Source organism: Lynx canadensis, chromosome A3 (genome assembly GCF_007474595.2).
Source record: "Lynx canadensis isolate LIC74 chromosome A3, mLynCan4.pri.v2, whole genome shotgun sequence".
Classification (NCBI taxonomy): domain Eukaryota; kingdom Metazoa; phylum Chordata; class Mammalia; order Carnivora; family Felidae; genus Lynx; species Lynx canadensis.
In genome coordinates, this window is record NC_044305.1 from 119,016,962 (window position 1) to 119,039,486 (window position 22,525).

General features: G+C 54.7%; 2 protein-coding genes across 5 annotated transcripts in view; one reads left to right on the forward strand and one right to left on the reverse strand.

The window, feature by feature from the left end:
- The window catches only part of OTOF (otoferlin), a 93,573-nt gene extending 86,369 nt beyond the window's left edge, over nt 1-7,204 (forward strand). The window contains exons 39-46 of the mRNA XM_030311478.1: nt 10-170; nt 844-986; nt 1,370-1,458; nt 3,072-3,170; nt 3,302-3,543; nt 3,659-3,837; nt 3,934-4,034; nt 6,154-7,204. Of these exons, the coding sequence (XP_030167338.1) occupies nt 10-170; nt 844-986; nt 1,370-1,458; nt 3,072-3,170; nt 3,302-3,543; nt 3,659-3,837; nt 3,934-4,034; nt 6,154-6,334 (1,195 nt within the window). The 3' untranslated portion in view covers nt 6,335-7,204. The remainder of the gene's footprint in view (nt 1-9; nt 171-843; nt 987-1,369; nt 1,459-3,071; nt 3,171-3,301; nt 3,544-3,658; nt 3,838-3,933; nt 4,035-6,153) is intronic.
- A 515-nt stretch (nt 7,205-7,719) lies between these two features.
- Nucleotides 7,720-22,525, reverse strand: part of DRC1 (dynein regulatory complex subunit 1) — a 43,037-nt gene continuing 28,231 nt past the window's right edge. For 3 of the 4 annotated variants that reach the window (XM_030311479.1, XM_032592715.1, XM_030311481.2), the window contains 10 exons: nt 21,240-21,379; nt 17,942-18,076; nt 17,435-17,667; nt 15,274-15,386; nt 13,955-14,044; nt 13,324-13,410; nt 10,795-10,979; nt 9,606-9,749; nt 9,149-9,251; nt 7,720-7,963 (listed from right to left, as the gene is read on the reverse strand). In XM_030311479.1, the coding sequence (XP_030167339.1) occupies nt 7,907-7,963; nt 9,149-9,251; nt 9,606-9,749; nt 10,795-10,979; nt 13,324-13,410; nt 13,955-14,044; nt 15,274-15,386; nt 17,435-17,667; nt 17,942-18,076; nt 21,240-21,379 (1,287 nt within the window). In that variant the 3' untranslated portion in view covers nt 7,720-7,906. The remainder of the gene's footprint in view (nt 7,964-9,148; nt 9,252-9,605; nt 9,750-10,794; nt 10,980-13,323; nt 13,411-13,954; nt 14,045-15,273; nt 15,387-17,434; nt 17,668-17,941; nt 18,077-21,239; nt 21,380-22,525) is intronic. The other variant, XM_030311480.1, reaches the window with a different exon arrangement.

Below are 22,525 nucleotides of genomic sequence, written 5' to 3' on the forward strand. Positions count from 1 at the left end.
CTCCCACAGACATGGCTACAATATCTGGCGGGACCCCATGAAGCCCAGCCAGATTCTGACCCGCCTCTGCAAGGAGGGCAAAGTGGACGGCCCCCACTTTGGGCCCCCCGGGAGAGTGAAGGTGTCCAACCGTGTCTTCACTGGGCCCTCCGAGATCGAGGACGAGAACGGTAACGAGGCGCTGGACACGGGGGGTGTCAGAGGCCAAGAGGGACCCACGCTTCCTGCGGCAGGACTTCAAGGCCTAGACTGGGGCGTCCTTAGACCCTCTGCCCATCAGCCTAGCGCCCCGCTCCCCTCTGCCCAGCCTCTGCCCTCCGGCACAAGCTCCTGCACACTTGTTGCCTTCTCTCTCCCTCCCAGAATTCCTGTGGGGTAGGGAGGTTCTTCCCATTCTACAGTGATTTGCCCAAAGTCACGTGGCCCTTCGGGGGCAGAGTGAGGGTGTGGGCCCAGGTCCCAGCTGACTCGCCCCACTCCTTTGTCACGTGGCACTTCCAGAGAACAGGAGACGCGTGCTGCGGAACTCATGCTGCGGCCCCGCAGGGTGCTGAGACAGGAAGCGGATTCCTCCCCTCCCTGCCCTCACAGCCCAGCAGGATTCTCTGGTCAGATTCCCCAGGCAGGGGAAACCCAAGAGCACAGGTCCCGCTGGGCCCCATGGGGCAGCTGAGAACTCGGGCAAGCCACGCTGCCCCCGTGCCTCAGTTTCCCCAACAGTAAAAGGAGACAGTATGGATGAGTGATGGCTCAGGGGCCGCTCTGTGCCCCCGAGTCTAGCCCCAGCACGGGTCTCTTGCTGTGCTGAGGCCCTATGTGCCGCTGACCCACCGGCACCCACAGGTCAGAGGAAGCCTACGGAAGAGCATGTGGCTCTATCTGCTCTGAGGCACTGGGAGGACATCCCCCGCGTGGGCTGCCGCCTGGTGCCCGAACACGTGGAAACCCGGCCCCTGCTCAACCCTGACAAGCCAGGCATCGAGCAGGTGATGCTCGCCAGGCCTAGATCTGAGGTTCTTTGGTATCTGGGATCAGGGAGTCCCTACCTGGGCCCATAAAAATGGGTCCTCCAACTATTCGCTGCCTTCCCAAAAGCCTGGAAGGCACTTTCCTAGCATGGCCCCTCACGGTAACTCCAGGGGCCTGTGTCTTTCCTTTGAGTGTGAGCCCCGTGAGCTCAGGTGCAGCCTGCAGTGTCTCCCTTAGACGCTGTGATTGGCTGTTGGTGAGGTCATAGGGATTCTGGCGTCCAAGGACGAAAACTGATGAACCGGGTCCTGAGGGAACAAAGGTTGGGAGGGAGGAGAGCTGGCCTTCCTGGGCAGGGAGGGAGTCCCTGGGGAGATCTGCCACGCCCTCTCTTCCATAGGGCCGCCTGGAGCTGTGGGTGGACATGTTCCCCATGGACATGCCGGCCCCTGGGACGCCTCTGGACATCTCCCCCCGGAAGCCCAAGAAGTGAGCTTCTGGGGCCCAGCACTACCTCCCCCATCTCTCGTCCCTCCCCCCGTGGCCTTCATTCCCGTGGGATCCCCAGGCCCAGACCACCTGCATCACCTTGGTCAGTGGTGTTTCCCATGTGGCCTTCAGGGGGGGAACAGGGCAACCCATGGAGACAGCTATGGGGCCTACCCTAGGTGGGTCCCCTTTGCCAAGGCACAGCCACCCCCCCCAGTGTGCGGGCAATGAGGTGATGTGTACTCACCAGCACCCTCCAGGGGACTCTCTTCCTCACAGCGGCATCACCCCTGAGAGCCCGCTCCCCTTGTCCCCACTCCAGGCTGTCATTAAGCTCTGCCAGGTTTTCTTTACAAGTATTTAATGTTTATTTATTTTTGAGAGAAAGAGAACAGAATATGAGCAGGGGAGGGGCAGAGAGAGAGGGAGACACAGAATCCGAAGCAGGATCCGGGCTCCGAGCTGTCAGCACAGAGCCGGACATGGGGCCCGAACTCACGAACTGAGGTCATGACCTGAGCCAAAGTCGGACACCTAACCGACTGAGCCACCCAGGCTCCCCAAGCTCTGCCAGGTTTTCTTTAAAACCCTTGCCGAGGAGGTATGTAGGAGTGAGCGCCTGGAAGAGGGGGGGCGTTGATAGAGTGGAAAGAGCACTGGATCAGGAGCCAGGCCACCTGCCTCTCCTAGTTGGCCCTGGCCAGGTCATTTTACCTCTCTGGTCCTTGGTTTTCCCATCTGGAAGGCGGCAGGATGGAGTTCCTGCCGCTTCTAACATCCTAGTGCCTGGAACCAGGGCCAACTGCATGGGTGGGGAAGTTGCACAGACCCCACACTCAGAGGGGCCCCACGCTCACTTCAAAATGGCAATATTTAAATTCTTAATGATTTTTTTAATAAAGGGCCCCACCTTTCCACTTTGCACCGGGCCCTGCAAATCATACGGCAAATTCTGCCTGGAATCGCCTCCAGGTCTGAGGTCACAGGTGTGCTGTCCCAGGGATGGCCACCAGGGGACACCCGACCCCATTGTGTCACCTGGGACTTGCAGTCCGGGCGAGAGCCCCACTCTGAGGAAGGCGGAGGGGGCGACCCAACCTCACTCGTAAAGGCTGAAATGTACCTATTTATAATGACAATTACACCGCAAGGGGGAAAATCCTCTTCTGGGACAAGGACCTAAAGGAAACCAGATGCCATGAGCGTGCCAGCTGCTGGGCCCACACGTAAACTTGTGTTAGACACAGTGTCTTCCGGCCTCTGGAGACCGAGTTCCTGCTGAGCCACCCCGCAGCAGCCACCCCTGCCCCTCCCAGGCCTGAGTCAGCCTCCCTGCCCGGGAGCGTGCTCTGTCCTGGAGAGCCGGCCAGACGGGCTTCCCCTAGGGTTCTCCTCACGACAGCCATGCCGGCCGGCTGACCCTCTCTCCCTCACCCGGGTCCCCTCCGCTCCCCTCCTTGCCCTCTTACCCGAATGGGCTCTCTGCACCCCAGCCTGGGCCAGCTCCCATGCTCACGAGTCCCAGCACTCCCCTCAGGTACCTGCCCCATCTACACCAAGACCCTGGGGCCGCCCCCACCCCCAGACTGCGAGCCAGCCTCTCCCCTGCCCAGGTATGAGCTCCGGGTCATCGTGTGGAACACAGACGAGGTGGTCCTGGAGGACGATGACTTCTTTACTGGGGAGAAGTCCAGCGACATTTTTGTGCGGGGGTGGGTGAGAGGGCCCCTGGCTGGGGGGTAGGGGTGCTGGGACGGGTGAGCCCACCTTCCCAGGAGGCCAGGGAGGAGGGAAGGGGCTCCCTGCGGGTGGCCGCGGGTCTGGAGCTAATGGCACCCCGCAGGTGGCTGAAGGGCCAGCAGGAGGACAAGCAGGACACGGACGTCCACTATCATTCCCTCACCGGCGAAGGCAACTTCAACTGGCGCTACCTGTTCCCCTTCGACTACCTGGCCGCTGAGGAAAGGATTGTCATCTCCAAGAAGGAGTCCATGTTCTCCTGGGACGAGACCGAGTACAAGATCCCCGCGCGGCTCACCCTGCAGATCTGGGACGCGGACCACTTCTCCGCGGACGACTTCCTGGGTGCAGGGCTGGGGAGCGGAGGGGTAGGGCAGGGGGAGGCAGGGGGGGAGGGAGCCCACCCCGGTGGGGATCAACGGGACCCAGGCTGTCAGAGCTGACTCCAAGGTTGCCACAGGGGCCATCGAGCTGGACCTCAACCGCTTTCCCCGGGGCGCCAAGACAGCCAAGCAGTGCACCATGGAGATGGCCACGGGGGAGGTGGACGTGCCCCTGGTTTCCATCTTCAAGCAGAAGCGCGTCAAAGGCTGGTGGCCCCTCCTGGCCCGCAATGAGAACGATGAGTTCGAGCTCACGGTGGGGACCGCCACGGCTCCCGCAGAGGGCGGGGCAGGGCTGGGCCGCGCACCGCACCCCGCCTGAGCCCTAGGATCCTTCTGTTCCTTTCCGCAGGGCAAGGTGGAGGCAGAATTGCATCTACTGACAGCGGAGGAGGCAGAGAAGAATCCGGTGGGCCTGGCCCGCAATGAACCTGACCCTCTAGAGAAACCCAAGTGAGTATGCTGCCTTGCCTGGCGCCCCTGCCACGCTGGTCCCTGGGGCCACGGGGGCAGGAAGGAGGGGCCAGAACCTTCTGGACTTCTTGCTCCCACGCTGCAGGCACCTCTGGCGTTCTCCAGCCCTTTCAGGGCGGTAGCCTCATTGCGAGGCAGCCTCCTCCCTTCTCCGCTTCCGCCTGGAATGCACCCCTCGCTCTGAACCGGGGCACGGGCGACCGGGCTTCCGTGCAGGGCATCAGCCCCTCTCCCGGGGAAGGCCCCATTTCACAGACTGAAACGCTCTTCCTCGTTTTTGCCAGAAGCGAGCGGGCTGGGGCCCCAGGGGGGCCCTGATGGCTGGGGAGGTGCCGGGAAGTGCGCACGCTCAGCCCAGGGTGCTCAGCCCAGGGTCGCCCCCCTGTTGCAAGACCCCTGACCACACCCTGAGCCTTCATCCTCTGTGTCCTCTCTCCGTGCTCCCTCCGCCCTCTCGCTGCTCCAGGCGGCCAGACACGAGCTTCATCTGGTTCTTGAACCCTCTCAAGTCTGCCCGCTACTTCCTGTGGCACACAAGCCGCTGGCGGTTCCTCAAACTGCTCCTCCTCCTCGCCCTCTTCCTCTGCTCTGTGCCTGGCTACCTGGTCAGGAAGACCCTGGGGGCCTGAGCCTGGCATCCTGCTGGCTCTGGTCCTCCTCACTTCTTCCTCCGGACCCAGGGCCGATGAGCTTGGCAGCATGCGGAACACACACACACACACACGCACACGCACACACGCACACACACATGCACACACACACAGGGCACGCACACACACACAGGGCATGCACACACACACAGCAACTTGCAAGCTGTCAAACGGTACCACGGGCTCTCAGAACTCAAATCACTGTTTTACATGAGTGCGTGTCAGGCCAGAGAGGCGAAGCAACTCGCCTAAGGTCGCCCAGCAGATTAGGGCTAAGACTCAGCCTCGGCTTTCAAATTGCCACCCAGTCTTCTGAGCACCACCCCACCTCCTGTCCTCGTGACAGACCAACAGATACTAACCCAGGGCCATTGGCAGAAAGAGTTGACATGAGGACAGGGAACGGGGAGAGGGTTTGGCTAGGATTAGCCAGCGAGGCCTGACTAGTTCCTACCAGCATTCCCCTCCGGGCCCAGAGCCATTTTCTGCCAGGCAGGGCGGTAAGGAACCCCATCCAGTTCCCACATTTTTGCAGCCAGCTGAGCGGCTATTCAGGGCCCGGGCACCGCGCCTAGCGTTTCACATGCACTTTCTCTCCTTACCCTCTCACTGACCCCGGAGGCAGGGTCCACTAGGCACCCCACTGCGTAAAGGAGGAAACTGAGGCTCAGACAGGCGTCCAACTTGCCCGTCACCGCTAAGGCTGGAAACCAGGTGCCCTGCGCCTGGCTCTGGGAGGGCACGGTCTGTGTCCTCCGGCGGCCGCTGGCCCAGGAGGTTGAAAAAGCATACTGGAATTTTATATCTTGACATCTTACAAAACCTACCGTTCCTGTAACGTAAACCACAGAAGGTAAAGCTTAGCAAGCCCCTTTTGGCCGGGAGTCTGTGCAGAAGGCAGAGCCGTAACCCCACCCCGACAGCGGGCAGGTGGTTGAGTGTGGCTGGCGCCCCAACCGGGGCTCCTCAGACCCTGGGCAGGGCCTGGTGGGGCCAGAAGCCCCTGTTCCTCAGAAAAGGGGGAGAGGTTGAGGAACACGGATTCACAGAAAGACAACGGGGGCCGAGCCTGGAGCACGTACAACGAGCCGCTAAGTAGACGAGGTTCCCGGGAATCAGAACAGCCTGCAGCCCTGCGGCTGCGTCTTCACATGGTGAGCGGCCAAGGCCAAGGCCAAGGCCGCCATCGTCCAGGTGTTAGCTGGACGGCTGCCCGACTGCCAGAAAGCCCTCCGGGCCTGGGGAGGAGGCTGGGGGCCAAAGAGTCCCACCAAGCGCACAGGAACGCAAGCAGCAAACCTAGTGCTCAGAAAGGGCTAGAACCTGGCTCCGGCACTCACTACTTTGGGGACCGGGGCTGTGTCAGGGCCCGTGGGAGTCTAAGAAGGCTGAGGGCCTGGGGTGCCCTGGAGAGGCCCGCTGCCTGACCGCGGCTTCCCCTCCCCCAGCCGGCCTGACACCGCCTTCGTCTGGTTCCTCAACCCCCTCAAGTCCATCAAGTACCTCATCTGCACGCGGTACAAGTGGCTCATCATCAAGATCGTGCTGGCGCTGCTGGGGCTGCTCATGCTGGCCCTCTTCCTCTACAGCCTCCCTGGCTACATGGTCAAGAAGCTCCTGGGGGCGTGAAGCACCACTCCCACCACTACCGCCCCCCACTCCCCCCTCCCGCCTGGACCCGTGCCTTTGCCCCTCCTCTGGCGTGGACCTTGCACTCTCCCTGGGGAGCTCGAGAAGCCCAGTGTCCCCCCTCCCCTTGCAGCCTCCTGCTTGCTGGGCTGGTGACACCCCTGCCCCTGCTCCACCTGAGCCGGCTGCGGGCCTCACCCCACCCCTCCGGCCCCTGCCCGAGGGGTGGGAAGTGTGGGCAGGGGTGGGGGTCTGCCCCTCCTTGCTGAGGCACCACTTTCTTCAGGCCCTGGCTCCGGGGAGGCCACCCCAGATGCCCCCAAGGCCCTCCAGTGGAAGAGTAAAACTTTAATGGAATTGACTGAGAATCCCATCGTGGGCCAGTGCCCAGAGCTATAAAAAAGAAATGAGTAAGCAGAAAGCATCACCCTCCCTCCCCAACAGAATCCTGTGAGGACAGCCACACCACCAGTCTGTTCTGCAAACGTGGGCCAGGCCCTTCCTACCAATGGTGGGGAGGTGGCTTCTTCCTCCCTGCCCCCCTCTGAGAGTGGATCTTCTTCCCGCTGCCCGCTGCCCGGGAGACACCCTGGTGGGAGCACAAGCCCAGTCCCGGCCCTGCCTGTGGGTTTTTATCGCTTCCCAGAGCTTCCTCCGCCCGGACCAGTGCTCAGGAGCCTAGATGAGGAGCAGTGAGAGTGAACCCCTGTGCCCCACCCCCACCCCAGTGCCGACCCGCCCCGCCCTGCCAGGACCTCATTTCGGCCAGGCAGGGGGATGGTACTTGCAGTGAGAGCTGGGTTTCTCTCGGCTGTTGTTCCTTTCTTGCGTGGTGATTTTTCTCTTAATAATAAAAGAATGAAACACGGAGCTGACAGGTCTCCAGTTGGCCAAGCTGGGGGACCAGGATAGGGGCGCGAGGTCTGTGAGCACTCTGAGGATGGCAAACTCAGGACCAGCTGGGCCCCTCTGGCTTTTCCCCTTTGGGTAAGTGGCCTCAAGGCCCAGGGTTGAAGGAGGGCCTAAGGCACTGGGCCACCTGCCCAGGACACCTGCCCAGGGCACCTGCAGGCTGCCCACAGGAGGAGCCTCACACTATACCAGGTGGGACCAGGGACCCCAAAAACTCACAAAAAGGGTCCCAGGGACCCAGGACAGTCAGAACGCTTAAGACCTTGCAAGAGCCCCAAAGCTCCAGCCTCCACTCACAGACCTGCTCCAAATGCAAGAAGGAAGTCCCATGCCACCGGCCTGGGTCCAGTCTCACAGGGACACGCCGTTCTCATACCACAATCTGAGGTGGAGACAAAGTCCCCTCGTGACACAGAGGTGGGGTCATGGGCCAGGGTCTCACTGGACCCGACCTCTCTGAAAAGATTCAGCCACAACCTTTTAAAGACTTTAATTAATCACGACTACAGGATACAGGTAACCCCTGCCGTGGCCTTATTTGGACAGGCCCTATCCCAGTAGCTCTGGAAAATCCAGAGTAGTCCCAGGCAGCTCCCCAGGTGAAACGTGCCAGCCCCGGCACCCGCATACACCGTAACAGCAGCCTTTGGAGGTCCGGCTCTATTTGGTGGGCGCCCGTAACACCTGAGTTGGTGGGACATGCAATTCAGAGTTTATCTGGAAAAGAGAGAGTAAAGGTCATTACAGTTTCCCCAGGGCCCTCCTGCTTCACGACCTCTGCGGGTCAGGTGCATATGTCGGCTCTCCTAAGGGCTCCAAACCTCGGCAAGCGTTTCCCCCCCGCCAAGCGCTTCCGGATGCCTGGGAAAGCCCACGGTCTGCCTTCCTTTGGAAGAGGAGTCCTAAGGTTTCTTGTTTGGCTTCTGCTCCAGCTGGCTGACCTCTGGTAACGTTCTGAACCTTCTGCCCTGAGCCACTCTCTTACATCTTCCCTCCACCCCCTCCCACCACCTGCGCATCCCGTCCCCAGTCTAGCCCTGCCCTTCCTTCCTCCCCCCCCATCCTCTGCACACAGCGGCATCGACGACAGCATGGACAGTCCTCCAATGACTGTTACGGGGCCACACATCCCCAGTTCCCGGGCTTGTGGCTGGCCTCGGTCACCTCTCACACACACAGCTGATGATGGAGGGCGTACCCCCAGCCCAGGGTGTCATGACCCTCCCGGCCCACGGTCTCAGCGCCGCGTGAAGCATCCCACACTAGCACAGCAGAGCCAGCAACTCCGTTACGAAGGGATTCTAACCTTAGAAGCAGAGACGGTGAGATTCTTCCCTTGCAGGCCATGGGGAAGTTGCCCCAAATACCACCGGAGTGGGCAGGAGTGAGGACCGGGGAATACCTGCCCCAGCTGGAGCCTCCTCTCGCCATGTCACATCCCGGGCCAGACAATGTGGCCCAGCAGAGTGGGCAAGAGTCTCCCAGTTTCGATTCTCCTCTCTGGGAGAAGGACTTGTGCCCTATCGACCTCACAGAGGGGATGTTAAGACCAAAGAAGAAACTCCATAAGGAAGGGCTCTCTGGGCTGTGACGCTCTCGGCGGGGTCGGGTCCCGCTTCCGAGAGACGTCCAACAAGCATCTGGCACCAAGGACCATGGGCATCAAAAGGGCACTATTACAACCCACACGTCCTGGAGGAGACTTCGGGCAGCGTCCAAAGTCCAAAGGACTCCCTTGTCCGATAATTCGGGCCCAACTTGAGGTGTGACGGTTGCTATGTCATGGCACATCCCAAGCCTCCCTTGCTTCCAGTGAGGGGTGGGACTCCACTTCCTAACATCGGCTCCAGTCCCGCTTCCTGCCACGGCCTCCTGCCCACCCTCCTCGTCCCCGTCGCCCACCTTGGAATCCAGATACTGCTGAAGCAGCATCTGGAGCTCTGTGTTCTGCTTCTCCAGGGAGTTGTTTTCTATCAGCAGCTTGGCCCTCTGCGTCAGGACGAGGCTTTGGGCGGAAAAATCCATTAGAGTCTCATCGAACCCTCCAAATCTACCAGGCAGGGGCCAGGATCTCTATGTCTCTGTGCCGGTTGGAGCTGGGAGAGGAGCCCTGAAGCTTCACCCACCCGAGCAACCTTCCTGCCCCGGTGTTAGGACCTAACACACCGGGCTAGGAACCGAATAAGGAGCGAGGGGCCAGCCACCCAACGCCACATGACCCCCCAACAGGAGCTTTCCCTCCAAAGACAGCTTTTGTCTCCAAGCCAGGGGGGTGGCAAATGTGGCCACCGCAAGCAGGACCCTTCTCCAGCAACTGCCTGGCTCCCTCCTTCTCCTGGGCTGTGACCTACACACTTACTGGTATTTCTCCAAGGCCGTGTACAGAGCGTCCCAGAGGTTCTGCGTGGCGTAAGGGAGAACCGTGGCCAGGGCCTCCCAATACGCAGAGTCCTTCGAGGTATCTCGCACATACTTCACCACCTTCACTGGGGCCGGGGGGTCCCTGGGGGTTAAGAGCAGCAGTACCGTCACCCCCACCTGGCACCCCCCCCCGGGCTCCCACGCAGCGCCAGCCACGGTGCCTGTCCCTCCTGGATTTGCTGCCTGCAGACCTGTCCCCTTCCCACTCAGCTGTGCGAGTGTCTCGGTTTACCGCTGATTCTCAGAAAGTGCACATGCCTATCATCAGTGTCCCTGATTCTGGTGCCATTGTCACCTTTGTGAAAGCATCACTGGGGTTCTATCCACCCCCCTTCTCTCAGCCAGTTTACCTCATTGGCTTTACATCCCACTACGATGCCCGTTTCCTTCACTAGTGCATCCAAACGGCTCTCAAATTCCGGCATCCCCTCGAGGATAGCCTTGACCCAGGATATCAACGCCTCCACCTAGACGAACCTTCTGGCTGCTCTCCTTGTAGCCAGCGTCACCCCCATCCCTGCCACCAAATGGATCTTTCTAACATGCAAGCCTAATCATGGCTCCCCCACCGCTTAAGACCATGTCGTGGCTCCGGTCCACCCAAGAGTAAAGGCAAAGGTCCCGGCCATGGCAGGCGCGGCTCTCCAAGATTTGGCCCGGCTCCCCTACCCACCGGTCCCACTTCCCAGGGAAGACCCTGACACCAGCCACACCTCTCTGCCACGATTCTCGAACACACCAGGCCTTTCCCCCACACTGTGACACCTTGAAATGCTCTCTCCCCCACTGTATCCATGTAGGAAAACCCGGTTCTGGTGCGTCTCTTCGTAAAGCCCTCTCTGACTGCCGTTGGTGACACCTGGCATAGGCTCTGACCATGGTTCCGATCACAAGGTGTGATCTCCATGGGCCGACACAGTGCAGACCCCAGTGAATGGCCGTGGAATGAACGACGAATGAGAAAATGCAAATCGCTTCTACGCCCCTTCCTTTCATCCGTGTCCACTGACGCCTCCAGCCCTCCCCATCCCTTTCCTCCTGCCCAGGTGCTTGCCCGGCACTGGGATCTGCTCGGCCCGGCCCAGCCTGGCTTCCCCAGGCCTCGGGCAAGCCCTCCAGCACCACACCTGGGCTTCCTCAGACCCATGACAAAGGCCTCCAGGATCTTGAGGACGTCGTTGGGGTGGATGAGCGTGGGAGAAGGGGGGACCTCCTTCTCTTCTGGCTCCCCTCCCACAAGGCTTCCCTCCTTCTGTCTCTCGAGGTCTGTCTGCTCTCCTGGGTCCAGGGCCGACATCGGGCTTGTTCGCTCCTGTGGGAGTGAAAGATTCCAGGGGCTGATCTGGAGAAAGGCGCCAGGGTGACTATGGATTGGGGCACTCAACAAGTCTAAGTGTATGAAGACAGAGGAAAAAAAAACCGGAGAAAAGTTTACAGAAAGTTACAGAACAGATGCAAAGGTAGATGTTTTCAGGAAGGAAGAAATGGTGAGGGGAAAGAGTGGAAAAGAGGGGGCATGGGATCTTCCAAACAGTGATAATCTTCTATTTCTAGATCGGGATTCATAGGTGTCCATTCTATTGAAATTCATAAGGCTTATGCTGTATGTATGTATATTTTTGAATCATAATACATGTTACTCTTGAATTTTTAAATTCAAAAGAAGTCTTCCTCCTACTCCTGTCTTGTAGTTCATTCAGTTCAAACCCCACAGGCAAACCTACGTCATCTGTTTCTTATGTATCCTTCCAAAGAAATACTACGGTCCACGCTTTCCCTCCTGTTTTGACAAAACGATACTCTCACGCTTTCCCTCCTGTTTTGACAAAACGATACTCTGCTACATGCACAGGTCTGCACGTTGCGTTTTTCACATACCAATAAACCTTAGAGATCTTTTCGCATAAATACGTAAAGAACTGCTTTGTTCTTCTTTTTTTTTTTTTTTTTTACATTTATTTATTTTTGAGAGACAGAGAGAGACAGAGCACAAGTTGGGGAGGGGCAGAGAGAGAAGGAGACACAGAATCCGAAGCAGGCTCCAGGCTCTGAGCCATCAGCACAGAGCCCGGTGCGGGGCTCGAACTCACAAACCGTGAGATCAGGACCTGAGCCGAAGTCGGACGCTTAACCAACCGAGCCACCCAGGCGCCCCTGTTCTTTTTTTTTTAATTGCATTAATATTCTGTTTTGTAGATGCACTACTTAGTAGGTAATCAAGTCCTTCAAGATGGAATTGTAGGTTGTTCTCACTATTCTCCCATTTCGAGCAGGGCTGCAGTGTATAAGCTACAAATAAACACATTCTTTCAAATGTATTGAGACATATCTGCAGAATGAAATCCTGGAAGAATTGCAGGGTAAATACAGTTTTGTAATTGGTGCCACCGAACGGCCCTCCACCCCTCCACGGAGGCTGCAACAATCTACTCTCCCAGCAGTGCCTGTTTCCCACACCTCGGCCATCACTCTGTGCAGTCAAACTGGCAGAGTCTTGCCGACCTGACAGGTGAAAATGGAATTGGGGCAGTTTTAATTTGCACTTCTTTTATTACGAGAGGCCTGCTTACCTTTTCATATGTTTAAAAGTTATCTGTATTGCCTCTTACAGGAGATATTTGTTCATATCCCTTATCTGTTCCATAAAGTTGTGGCTGTTTTTTCCTGATTGGTTTATATGAGTTCTTTGTATATTAAGGAAACTGGCCCTTAACTGCAATGTAAGTTAAAAAATATTTCCCCCCACGCCTGGGTGGCTCCGTCGGTTAAGCGTCCGACTTCGGCTCAGGTCATGATCTCCTGGCTCGAGGGTTCGAGCCCCATGTCGGGCTCTGTGCTGACAGCTCGCAGCCTGGAGCCTGCTTTGGATTCTGTGTCTCCCTCTCTCTGCTCCTCCCTTGCTCTCTCTCAAAAATAAACAAACATTAAAAAAAAATTTTTTTTTTAATTCCCCCCAACTTTCATCTGTATCTTCACTTTGCTTATAGTGATTTTTGCCTTACAGGATTTTTTTGTTAATGTCATCAAATAGATCTTAGTTTTCCCTCTTTACGGCTTCTAGGTTTTGTTCACTCAGGCAACTCTTTTTCATTTTTTTTTTCAATCCTTTTTTTAAATTAAGTTTAAATTAAGTGTAAATTAAGTTTATTTTGAGAGAGAGAGCGTGTGCACATGGGAGGACAGAGAGAGGGAGAGAGAGAATCTCAAGCAGGCTCTGAGCTGTCAGTATGGAGCCTGACGTGGGGCTCGATCCCACAAACCACGAGCTCGTGACCTGAGCGGAAATCTGATGCTTCGCTGACTGAGTCACCCAGGAGGCCCAGCCAACCCTTTTTGAAAGCATGTCAGGATTCTCCCCCCAGGGGCCAGCAATACTAAAAATAATTTTTAGTCAAGTGTTAGGGATCAAAAGATTCAGAACTTGGTGGGCCCAGGGCTCATAGTGGCTGAGGCCTGGCTGTGAGGGAGAACAGCCTCTCATCCCCAGCCATCCTTCCCACCGCAAATAGAAAAAGTGACAATATTAAGGAAAACACTAAGTTAGCTCTCTCTGACATAAAGCCCTATTTTTCCAGGGGTATTACTCAAAGACAACAATGCCCTCTGGGGGCTTCCAGAATTTCAAATGCTCTCTTTTTGATTGAACTTCACATTACCTGACTGGAGGGTGAATGATGAACTCGGTATTTGAGGAAGAAGTTCACCAGTTTGTACAAGTCGTCCTCACTTTCAATCCCAAGGGCCTGGGGGAAAACAGGAGGATGGCTCAAACACCAGAGCAAGAAGGCCCCCGGCTGCTGCGGGAGTTCAGAGACCCTCAGCTCCTAAGAGCGGGAGGCTTGTCTTGTTCCCCTGAACATCCCCAGCACCCGCCATGGCCCAGAGTGAGGCCATTCAACACCGGGGAAGCACAGCGAGACCACGGCAGAACAGAGCAACGTTGCTCAGAGTCAGGAACAGCCCGATACAGGCCTGGTGGGTGTAAGAATGCTAAAGGAGGCTGAACACACATCCGACTTTAAGGGTGTAGGAGAGAACCCACAGTCTGAGAGCTGGGTCGTGAGGGAGAGAAGCTGGTAGAGGAAGCGTCCGGGGTGGGAGACATCTAAACTCCATGGCCAATTTGTCGCATGGAGAATAAGGAAAGGGAAAGATGTGCCAGCCCAGGGAAGCCCCGGAAGACCCATATCTACTCCCAGGACTGAGGAAATGTTGCAAAAAACATAGGGGGCTGTCTTGGAATGAGGCCCCCGCCACCCGCCGTCAACTCAGCCCAGTGGGACTCACTGAGAAGATGGCGTCCAACTTGAGCAGATAGCACTCGCTCTTCTCCAGGGGACGGAGAAGGTTCAGCAGCTTGCTCTCTATGAGGAAACCCTGAGAGGGAAGAGGGTATCTCCAGTCAGACACAGGTTTCGGAAACCAGTGCTCGGGTGTGCAGCCTACCTCTGTGTGACGAGCCAGCGGTGACTCCACAGAGCAGGACCTCAGGGATGAGACTGGGGCAGCAGGGGCCCCAGAGGAAGGCCTTCCTAGGATGCCTAAGGGGCCCTTCCCAGGGGCAAACCCAATGCTCACCATGGATTTAGTCCCCCCCCCCATCCCCACCTAAGAAAGGGTGCTGCCTCATCTCACCCACAAGCCACTGGGCAAACACCTGAGTTCTCCACAGCCACCCAGACCTCATCGAGTCACAGATTCTCACCCGTCCAGTGTCACTGCACTCCTGTGCTAGCCCTCAGATATCTACAGGACGGGGCGGTAGGCACAGAGCTGGAGGAGGGGAAGGCACGGAGGCAGATGAACACGCCGTGTCACAACACGGTGCACGCAAAGTTGGGAGTGGGAAGACTGGGGGCCTGGCACCCACTCTGAGCTGGGAACGCCTGGGGGAGGGCCCCTGGCAGAGGGGGCCACCGGCACAAGCCTGCAAATAGAGAGAGGAGTACCTGCCTGCCGTCCCGTTCAGCGGGAGCCCCCTCAGCGGCAAGAGTCGGCTCTTGGCCAAAGACAACTGTCCCAAGGGGACGGGAGGCCGGCAGGCCTTGCATCTCCTTTAATCTCCGCTCAGAACTGCAGGACCTAAACGCACACCAGTCACGTCCCGTGATGCCTCCCCCCACCCCCCCAAGCTGAGCCAGCCCAGCACACCCTTCACACTAAATCTGGTGGGTTTGCTAACACACAGAGCGGGTGGCCAAAGCCTGACACACCCAGAGTCATCACAGACTGAGCTCCCAGACAAAGGCCACATCAGTTGTGGCCACACTACTTGGCAGGTGGGTTCACAGATGGGAGGCTGGCGCCCCTTCTCTTGCAGAATGAGTTTATTTTTTTTATCAGCAAGGTGCCTGTGGACCGACCTGGCCCACACCTGGCCGACCCACTAAGGGAGGACCCAGTTGGCAGCTGGGGCAGCTCTGAAGCATGGCCTCTCGGGGTAAACGACCCCAGCTCTGCTCCCGAATGCCTGTGCACCCCTGCCTCCGGGCCACGTCCGGCCAGGCCAGGGTCGTCAGAAGCAGCACACGAGAAGCAAGGGCAGAAGGTCAGCAAAGCCACCGGCCGGGAGTCCCTGTGGCGCAGCCCCGTGCAGCCGGCCTCACCGACTCGTCACACAGGAGCATCAGGATCTTTCTGGTTGTTTTCATGGAAACTTGCTTTGGCAGGTCGAGGTAAGACTCTGTTTCTGAGGTGGCCTCCTCCATCCCCTCCTCTTCTGCAGGTGGGGCAGAGAGAAGAGAGGGTGGGAGAGAAAAAGAAGATAACTGCTTGGCCTTGTTGACTTTGAGAAACAGCCGAACGTCCTTCCTTGAGAAAATTTACCTCTTAAAAAGCCGAAGAAAGCCTGGTGTGTGGGGAAAAACAGGAAGGCTGGGGATTGGAATAAGAGACTAGCTGGAGAATTCTGCCATTCTATAACCCTTCACTTTCCTAAGTTTCATCGACCTGGAAACATCATACTCAAAACCCGGCCGTGACCGGGGAGTGGAAGGGAAAGGATGAACCTATTTATAGGTTTTACTAGTTTGCTCAAAAGATAAAATGAGATAAGATAAATGAAAATATTTTGAAAAGTATAAGATGCCAACTTGCTGGTGGAACTACAAAATGGCGCCATCCGTATGGAACAACACCCAGTAACGTCACAGAGGCATTTGCCCTTTGATCCAGCAGTCCTGCTTTTAAGGGGCTAGCCCAACAATTCACCAGGAAAAACATGCGAACACAAACGCACGCAGCTATTTATCGCTGCATTGTTCGCAATAGCACAAACAAGCAGACAAAAACCTGGCAATATCCCAAGTGGCCACCAACAGAACACTATTGGGATAAGTCATAGCACGGCCACACGACACCATACCAAATAAAAATGGAGGAAAGAATGTTTCTTCTCACTACCATAAACTGATCTTCTCCAAGATATTTTGTAAGTGAAAAAAGCAAGACGGAGAAAAGCGTCATTTAAAAAGTGGGTCTATGTGGGGCGCCTGGGTGGCTCAGTCGGTGGAGCGTCCGACTTCGGCTCAGGCCATGAATCTCATGGTTCGTGGGTTCAAGTCCCGCGTTGGGCTCTGTGCTGACAGCTCGGAGACTGGAGCCTGCTTCGGATTCTGTCTCCCTCTCTCCTGCCCCTCCCCCACTCACACTCTGTCTCTCAAAAATAAATAAATGTTAAAAAAAAATTTTTTTAAAGTGGGTCTACATAAATATAAACAAATATACATACATACATACATACATACATACATACATATACATATTTGTTTTAAAAAGCAATGGAAAGAGAAACCATACATTTTTAGATAACTACCTATAGGAGAGGGATAAAATAGAAGAGAGAGGATAAAGCTTCTTTGAGTATACCTTGTTCTGTGCATTTGACTTTGGAAACATGTCAGTATTCTACATAACTATAAAACAAAATTAAGTTGTAAAAAGCAATCCCTAATTATCAAAAGTAAAACAAAACAAAAGGACCTAAATATGTATTCAGATGGTGACCTAACCAAATAGAAACTATTCGAAGTGACTTCAAGAGACAGCCATCTGTGGGGCACCTGGGTGTGCCACAGGGACCCGCAAGCCAACACGAAGAGACTCCCACTGGCCGAAAATGGGACAATTTGGGCACCAGTAAGGGAAAATAAGTGCAATAAACCAAAACACATCAGATGTGTTTAAATCCAATCTGTTCGTAATGATACTCGCTTTAGAAAATGCCATTGGTCACTCTTGGAAGATGCTAGAGACCCAACCCATTTATTCTGAAAGCTACCAGATAGAGAAAGGACAAGCATCTATTCTGCTTTTCCTGTATGAACTGTACCTCGGGGTAGCAAATAGCTGATGAGAAGAGTCTCTTTTCAGAAGTATTCCAGCTAATAAATGAAGACATCTGATAGAATTTAGAGTGTCACCGTTTTGCAACCCCTAAGGCCATTAATGGATCTTAGACAAGGACTCCCAATGGTTGCTAGCCTCGCAAAGAGACACCCTGATGTTAGTTTATCCCAATGGAAGCATGCCACAGTGCACTTAGCAAAACTACACTGACCCTGAACCTGATCAAACTTCTAGATAGAACTACCAGATTATAATGGAGGGAAGAGGGTAAAGCTATAGGTTAAATTAGAGACTCTGGACCTCCCAGCTACGAGACCTCTTCTCCCCCTTCTCTGGCCTTCAGTTGGCTTGTCTGTGAGATGAATGTGTTGACCCTACAGTTTTACGGGCCCCCCAGCTCCAGGACTCCATTCCAGATACCTGTTTGAATGAGCACTTCTTCTAATATCTGTGTAGCAGACCTCTGCTGCTGCTGAGATATAGGTCCCACATTCCTCAGGAACCAGAAATCAGGTGCGGTCCAGGGGAGCCCCAGATGCTGGGTGTGGATGATCCTGTCCACATCAAAGGCTTTGCTTATCAGATCCTTTGCCTCTTCTTCATTCATCAACCAAATCTCTCGAAACCGCTTGTCATCAAGAAGAGCAAAATGCCTGTGAAGGAGAGTTGCTCAGCGGACCTCGGGGCCTGGCCAGGGTGCCCTCCGTTAGCAGTAGGGCGAGAGCTGGGGCAGCGCCAGGGTGCAACCCGGGCCCGGGGCCGCCGGGCCTCACCCATGATAGCCTGGAGGCCATCCCCACAAGTCTCAAGAGAAGGCGGGTGACAAGCCAGTACAGGGGGCGGAGAAGACAGCCCGCTAAGACTCTTAGTGCCTGGGCCCACCTCTGTTCTAGGGCACATGCCGTGGGAGCCAGGTCCCCGAGATACCTCATGGCTTTCTGTAGCTCCTTGAACTGCGTCACCAGGCGTATGTAGTCGGAGGTTAGTGACTGGTTCTCCTCCTCAAACTGTCTGATCTGCCTGGTGTATTTTGATCTCAGGTTGTTAAGTATATCATGCAGGCTGGGAGGAAGGGGAGAGAAGTTCATCTGTAGCTGAACAGAAGCCGTGACGTACGCTCCCCTCAGCTGCTTCACACGGTTCTACAGAACCCAGGGTCAGGTTAGCGCAAGCGCCGAAGATCCTCCCATTTGTTCCAAAACCCAGCTGCCCTGATTGCGATCAAAGAAAGGAAGGCAGCAGGAGGTGAGGGGATTGTCCAGAACTAAACTCATTTAGAACAGTCCAGAAGCCCAGACCCACTGAGGGGCAGTCTCCTGCTCAGGAGTGTGACTGAATCCTTCACAACACGCCATCTGGGAGTGTGTCCACATCCTCAACCTCACAGTATTTACAAAGCGTATCTCAACTATTTCACTGCCGTGATTTGGATGTTCATTTCACTTCTAAAACAAGAAAACTAGAAAGGAAAAAAATTAAAACTTCACGGCACAAGTCTATGATATATGAGTTCTCCATCCTCAAAAAGCTGACACAGGTCACAAGCCCAATAACTCATTCATTCATTCATTCATTCATTCATTCACTTGAAAGATCTCTCGCACGCCAAGATCTGTTTGAATCCAAAAGATGAATACAAGGCATATGTTTGGACAAAAGGCACTATCGGTTCAGCCAGAAACAAAGAAAAACAAACACTAGTCGCAGTGGAGTGAAAGCACCGTGGGGGTGGTTTACACAGGATGCCAGGGGAGCCCAGAGGTGAGGCAGGGAACTTATCCCGGCCTGGAGGCAAGGGGAGTGGTCGAAGGTTCCAGCACGGAGAGAGACAGTGACAGCCTGGTCAAGGGCACTGGGAGTCCGGGCATGCCACGGGTCCACATCTCACTGCTCTGGGAGCTCTGTGCGTGGAGACTCGTCTCATGAAATATGCGTGGCAGGCATGGCCTTTAGACCCAGGACCATACTTCAGACTTTAGACCAGTGCACAGGTGTCTGATGTCAGCGTCCCATTTACACGGGCATAGAGAGTCTGAAGGCCTACATTTCAGTTTAAAAATTCTAAAAATAAGGTTTTCTCTCTTAAGCACCATTCTGAAAGAATCATAAGCTCCCTAAACACACAAACACCCATCCTTCGTGTTTTTATCCTTAATAAAATGCAAAAACAACTTAACTTGGACTCTGATAAAAAGCAGCATGTAGGGGCGCCTGGGTGGCTCCGTTGGTTGAGCCTCCGACCTCGGCTCATCATGATCTCGAGGTTTGTGGGTTTGAGCCCCATGTCAGGCTCCGTGCTGACAGCTCGGAGCCTGGAGCCTTCTTCAAATTCTGTGTCTCCCTCTCTCCCTGCCCCTCCCCTGCTCGGGCTCTGTCTCTCAAAAATAAATAAACATTAAAAAAAAATTGTTTTTAAAAGCAATATCTAGTTCATTTTCTTAACTACGGCATTCTAGGAGACGATCCACATATAGGTGTAAAAAAAAATGTTTTTAGGTAGCCATCCCAAAGTCTTTTTCCCAATGTCACCCGGTAAAGGAGCGCCTATGTGTCATCTAACCACAGAAGCTAATAAAACCAAAACATAACTCCAGGTGCATGCTGCAGGTCTGGGCAGGGCAGGGGACAGACAGGAACAGGTGGCCGCAAGGGGGAAGGAGCTCAAGAAAACATCACACATCGTCCTTAGTGACTGGCTGGCAGCTAGAGATGGAGGGGGCAGGGGTGGAGGAGGGGGAAGCCGGGAAGGTAGGCAAACTTGGTTTCAAAACTTGTCCACTGGCCTTGACAGCAACTGTCCAAGCTGCAATGTCTCCTGGAAGTCCCAGACAAAGCGAGGAGGTGGGGTCGGGACTGGGGAGATGAGCTGGAGTCATCGAGAAAGAAGTCCTACTCAAAGCCATGAGACTAGTGTAGAGGGTGGATGGGATACAACCAGAAAGCAAAAGGGGGGAGATGCTTTCTGGAATATCCTATCAGGCAAGAAAACGCAGAACCACCAAAGGAAGCCAATTAGGAATCCGCTGAGAAAGAAGAGTAGGTATTTTAGAGTCATAAAAGCCAAAGCAGAAAAATTCGGAGATTCGGTACCAACAACAACCGGATGAGGCCTGACCGGGCAGCAGCAGGGTCTGCTGATAAGGGAGACGCCAGCTCAAAGTCAGAGGACAGAACCAGGGAAGGGAGGGTGGGGATGATGCCACTCGTCCTTCTGCCCTTCGGATCAAAACCAAGGTTTGCCTCACGTACCTCGGCCCACCTCCCGTCCTACCAACCTCCCCTCTCCCAGGATGCAGGCTCTTCCTGCCTCCTGCTTCCTTGCCTTCAGACCTTCATTCCTGGCTCTCGCACCGCCAACCCCAGAGGCTTAACTCCTTTTTCCCAATTCGCATCCCCCCCCCTTCCCTGTTTCACTTCTTCTGGAATCCTTCCCAGGGAACTCCTTCTCACTGACTGTACAGATGTGTGGCCATCACAGATGGATGGAGAGAGGGCGAGAGAGGGCGAGGGAGAGGAGAGATACAGAAAGATACACACTACACAATCCCTGGTGGTAGGAATATGGTGTTTTTTACGTTTTTATCTTCCTTTCACTTGGGGTACTTCCTAACTCTCTAAAATGCACATGTACCACTTCTGTAATGACAAGTTGAGAATGTATTCTACAGACAGCTCTGTGCGTATGCAACGTGAGACAGCGACACGAGTACCTACGTCGGTATCATTTGCGATAGCAAAGGATTAGAAGCAATCGAAACGTCCATCCACGGGGACATTAAGTACCAGTATATGCAAGTGGAGGTTAGGCAACCTAAGAAATAACGTGAAAACTCTTTACAAACCGGTATGGAAACACCGTCGGGATATAAAACGGCGTGTACGGAAGGCTATCATTTGGCTTAAAAACAGAGGGGGGGTGGTGAGAGGATTTGTGCTGGTATGTGGTTCAAGAAATTCTGGAAGAAACAAAAGAAATGAATAACGATTACAGAGGTGGGAAAGAGGGACCACACAAAATGGGGGATCAGAGACAGACTTTTTGCTGCACATTCCTTCCGGAGGGTCGGGGGCGGGGAGCCGCTGAAAGTATTACCTTTTGCTAAAAGAACTCTTTTAATGAAGAATTAGCTAAGTTTTTAACAGCTTCCGCTCCTCCGGAAGGGAAGGCTTCATCCCCAACCCCGTTTTCAGCATGGAAGGGTCGATGGTCTACGGGCTAGCTCACCGACTGATCTTCCTCTTCTGCTGGGATTTGATCACCACACTCTCTTCGTCTCTCTTCTTCAGCACTTGGAAGTTGTACTCCAACTTCTCTTGGTTTAGCTGGTAGGTTGCTTTCATCTGCTGAAGCTGTTGCTCAAGAATCTAAAGGTTAAAAAACAATAATAATTCGGACTGGCCCTGGTATCATTTGCCGTGCCCGGGGGTCCCTGATACTTGATTCTGGAGTCACGTCAGACGACACAGAGGCACAGGTGTCTCCACCTGAATTCTTAGAAAATCTGTCAGTAGAGGCAAATGAAAGGCCAGCCAGAAAAAAAAATACATCATTTGGCTGCGAGCTGAAGCCTATGTCCCTAAAGCCTAAGAGAGGGGACAGATCCTTCAAGTGTGGCCCCCTCTGCTGCTCTGCACCAGATCCTCTGGAGATACACGGCGCCCCACTGAAAACACCATACAATATTGCCACAGACTCTTACAACGTCCCACTCGGACCTTCCATTGGCCGTGTTAGTGTTTAGCAAATGGTGTTCATTTTAAAGGAGGACGGATACAACCATTCCTTCTTTCTGGATTTCTGTTAGCTATGTTCATTCATTCAGCAAATATTTCAGTGCCTGATAAAAGTCGACACTTCTCCAGGTGCTGCTGAGGAAACGCTGGTGGAAAAGGCACAGTCTAGCCCTCGCTAGGAGATATTAACAAGCGGTGGGGACAAGAAGTAAGAGGTGGGGTAGGCGCAGGGCGGCATGCGACTCTCTGTGGCCTCGAAGGCCAGGCAGGCATCCCTGAACAGTTGGCATGAGCGTGTCTAACCGAGACCCAGAAAACGAGCAGGAGTGACTCAGGTGGCTGCTCGAAGGGACACTTACTCCAGAGAGGCAAGGGGAGTGAGGTGCTTTGGGGAAATCACGAGCAAGGTAGGGTGTGAGGTACGAGGCTGGGAACGGTCAGAAAAGAGGTTGACCGAAGAGCAGGGCCCTATCAAGTGAGGACTTAAAGCTTTATCCTGAGAACCATGGAGGGCCACGAAAGATCTCAAGCAGGAAAGGGCAGTGACCAGTCCGGGCAGTATAGAATGATTACTTTGACAGTTGGTTAAAAAAAAAAAAACAAAACCAAACAAACAAAAACTGCTGAGAGCAGGGCAAGGCTAGAGGCAGGGCAAAACCAGGCAAGCTCGGTCCTGCCTCTCCAAGTGGAAATGCAGGAACAGAGGGTGCAATTAAGCGTAATCAGATCTTGGCAAAGCAGGGACATGTGACATGTGGCGCTCTTTCAAGCCTCCTT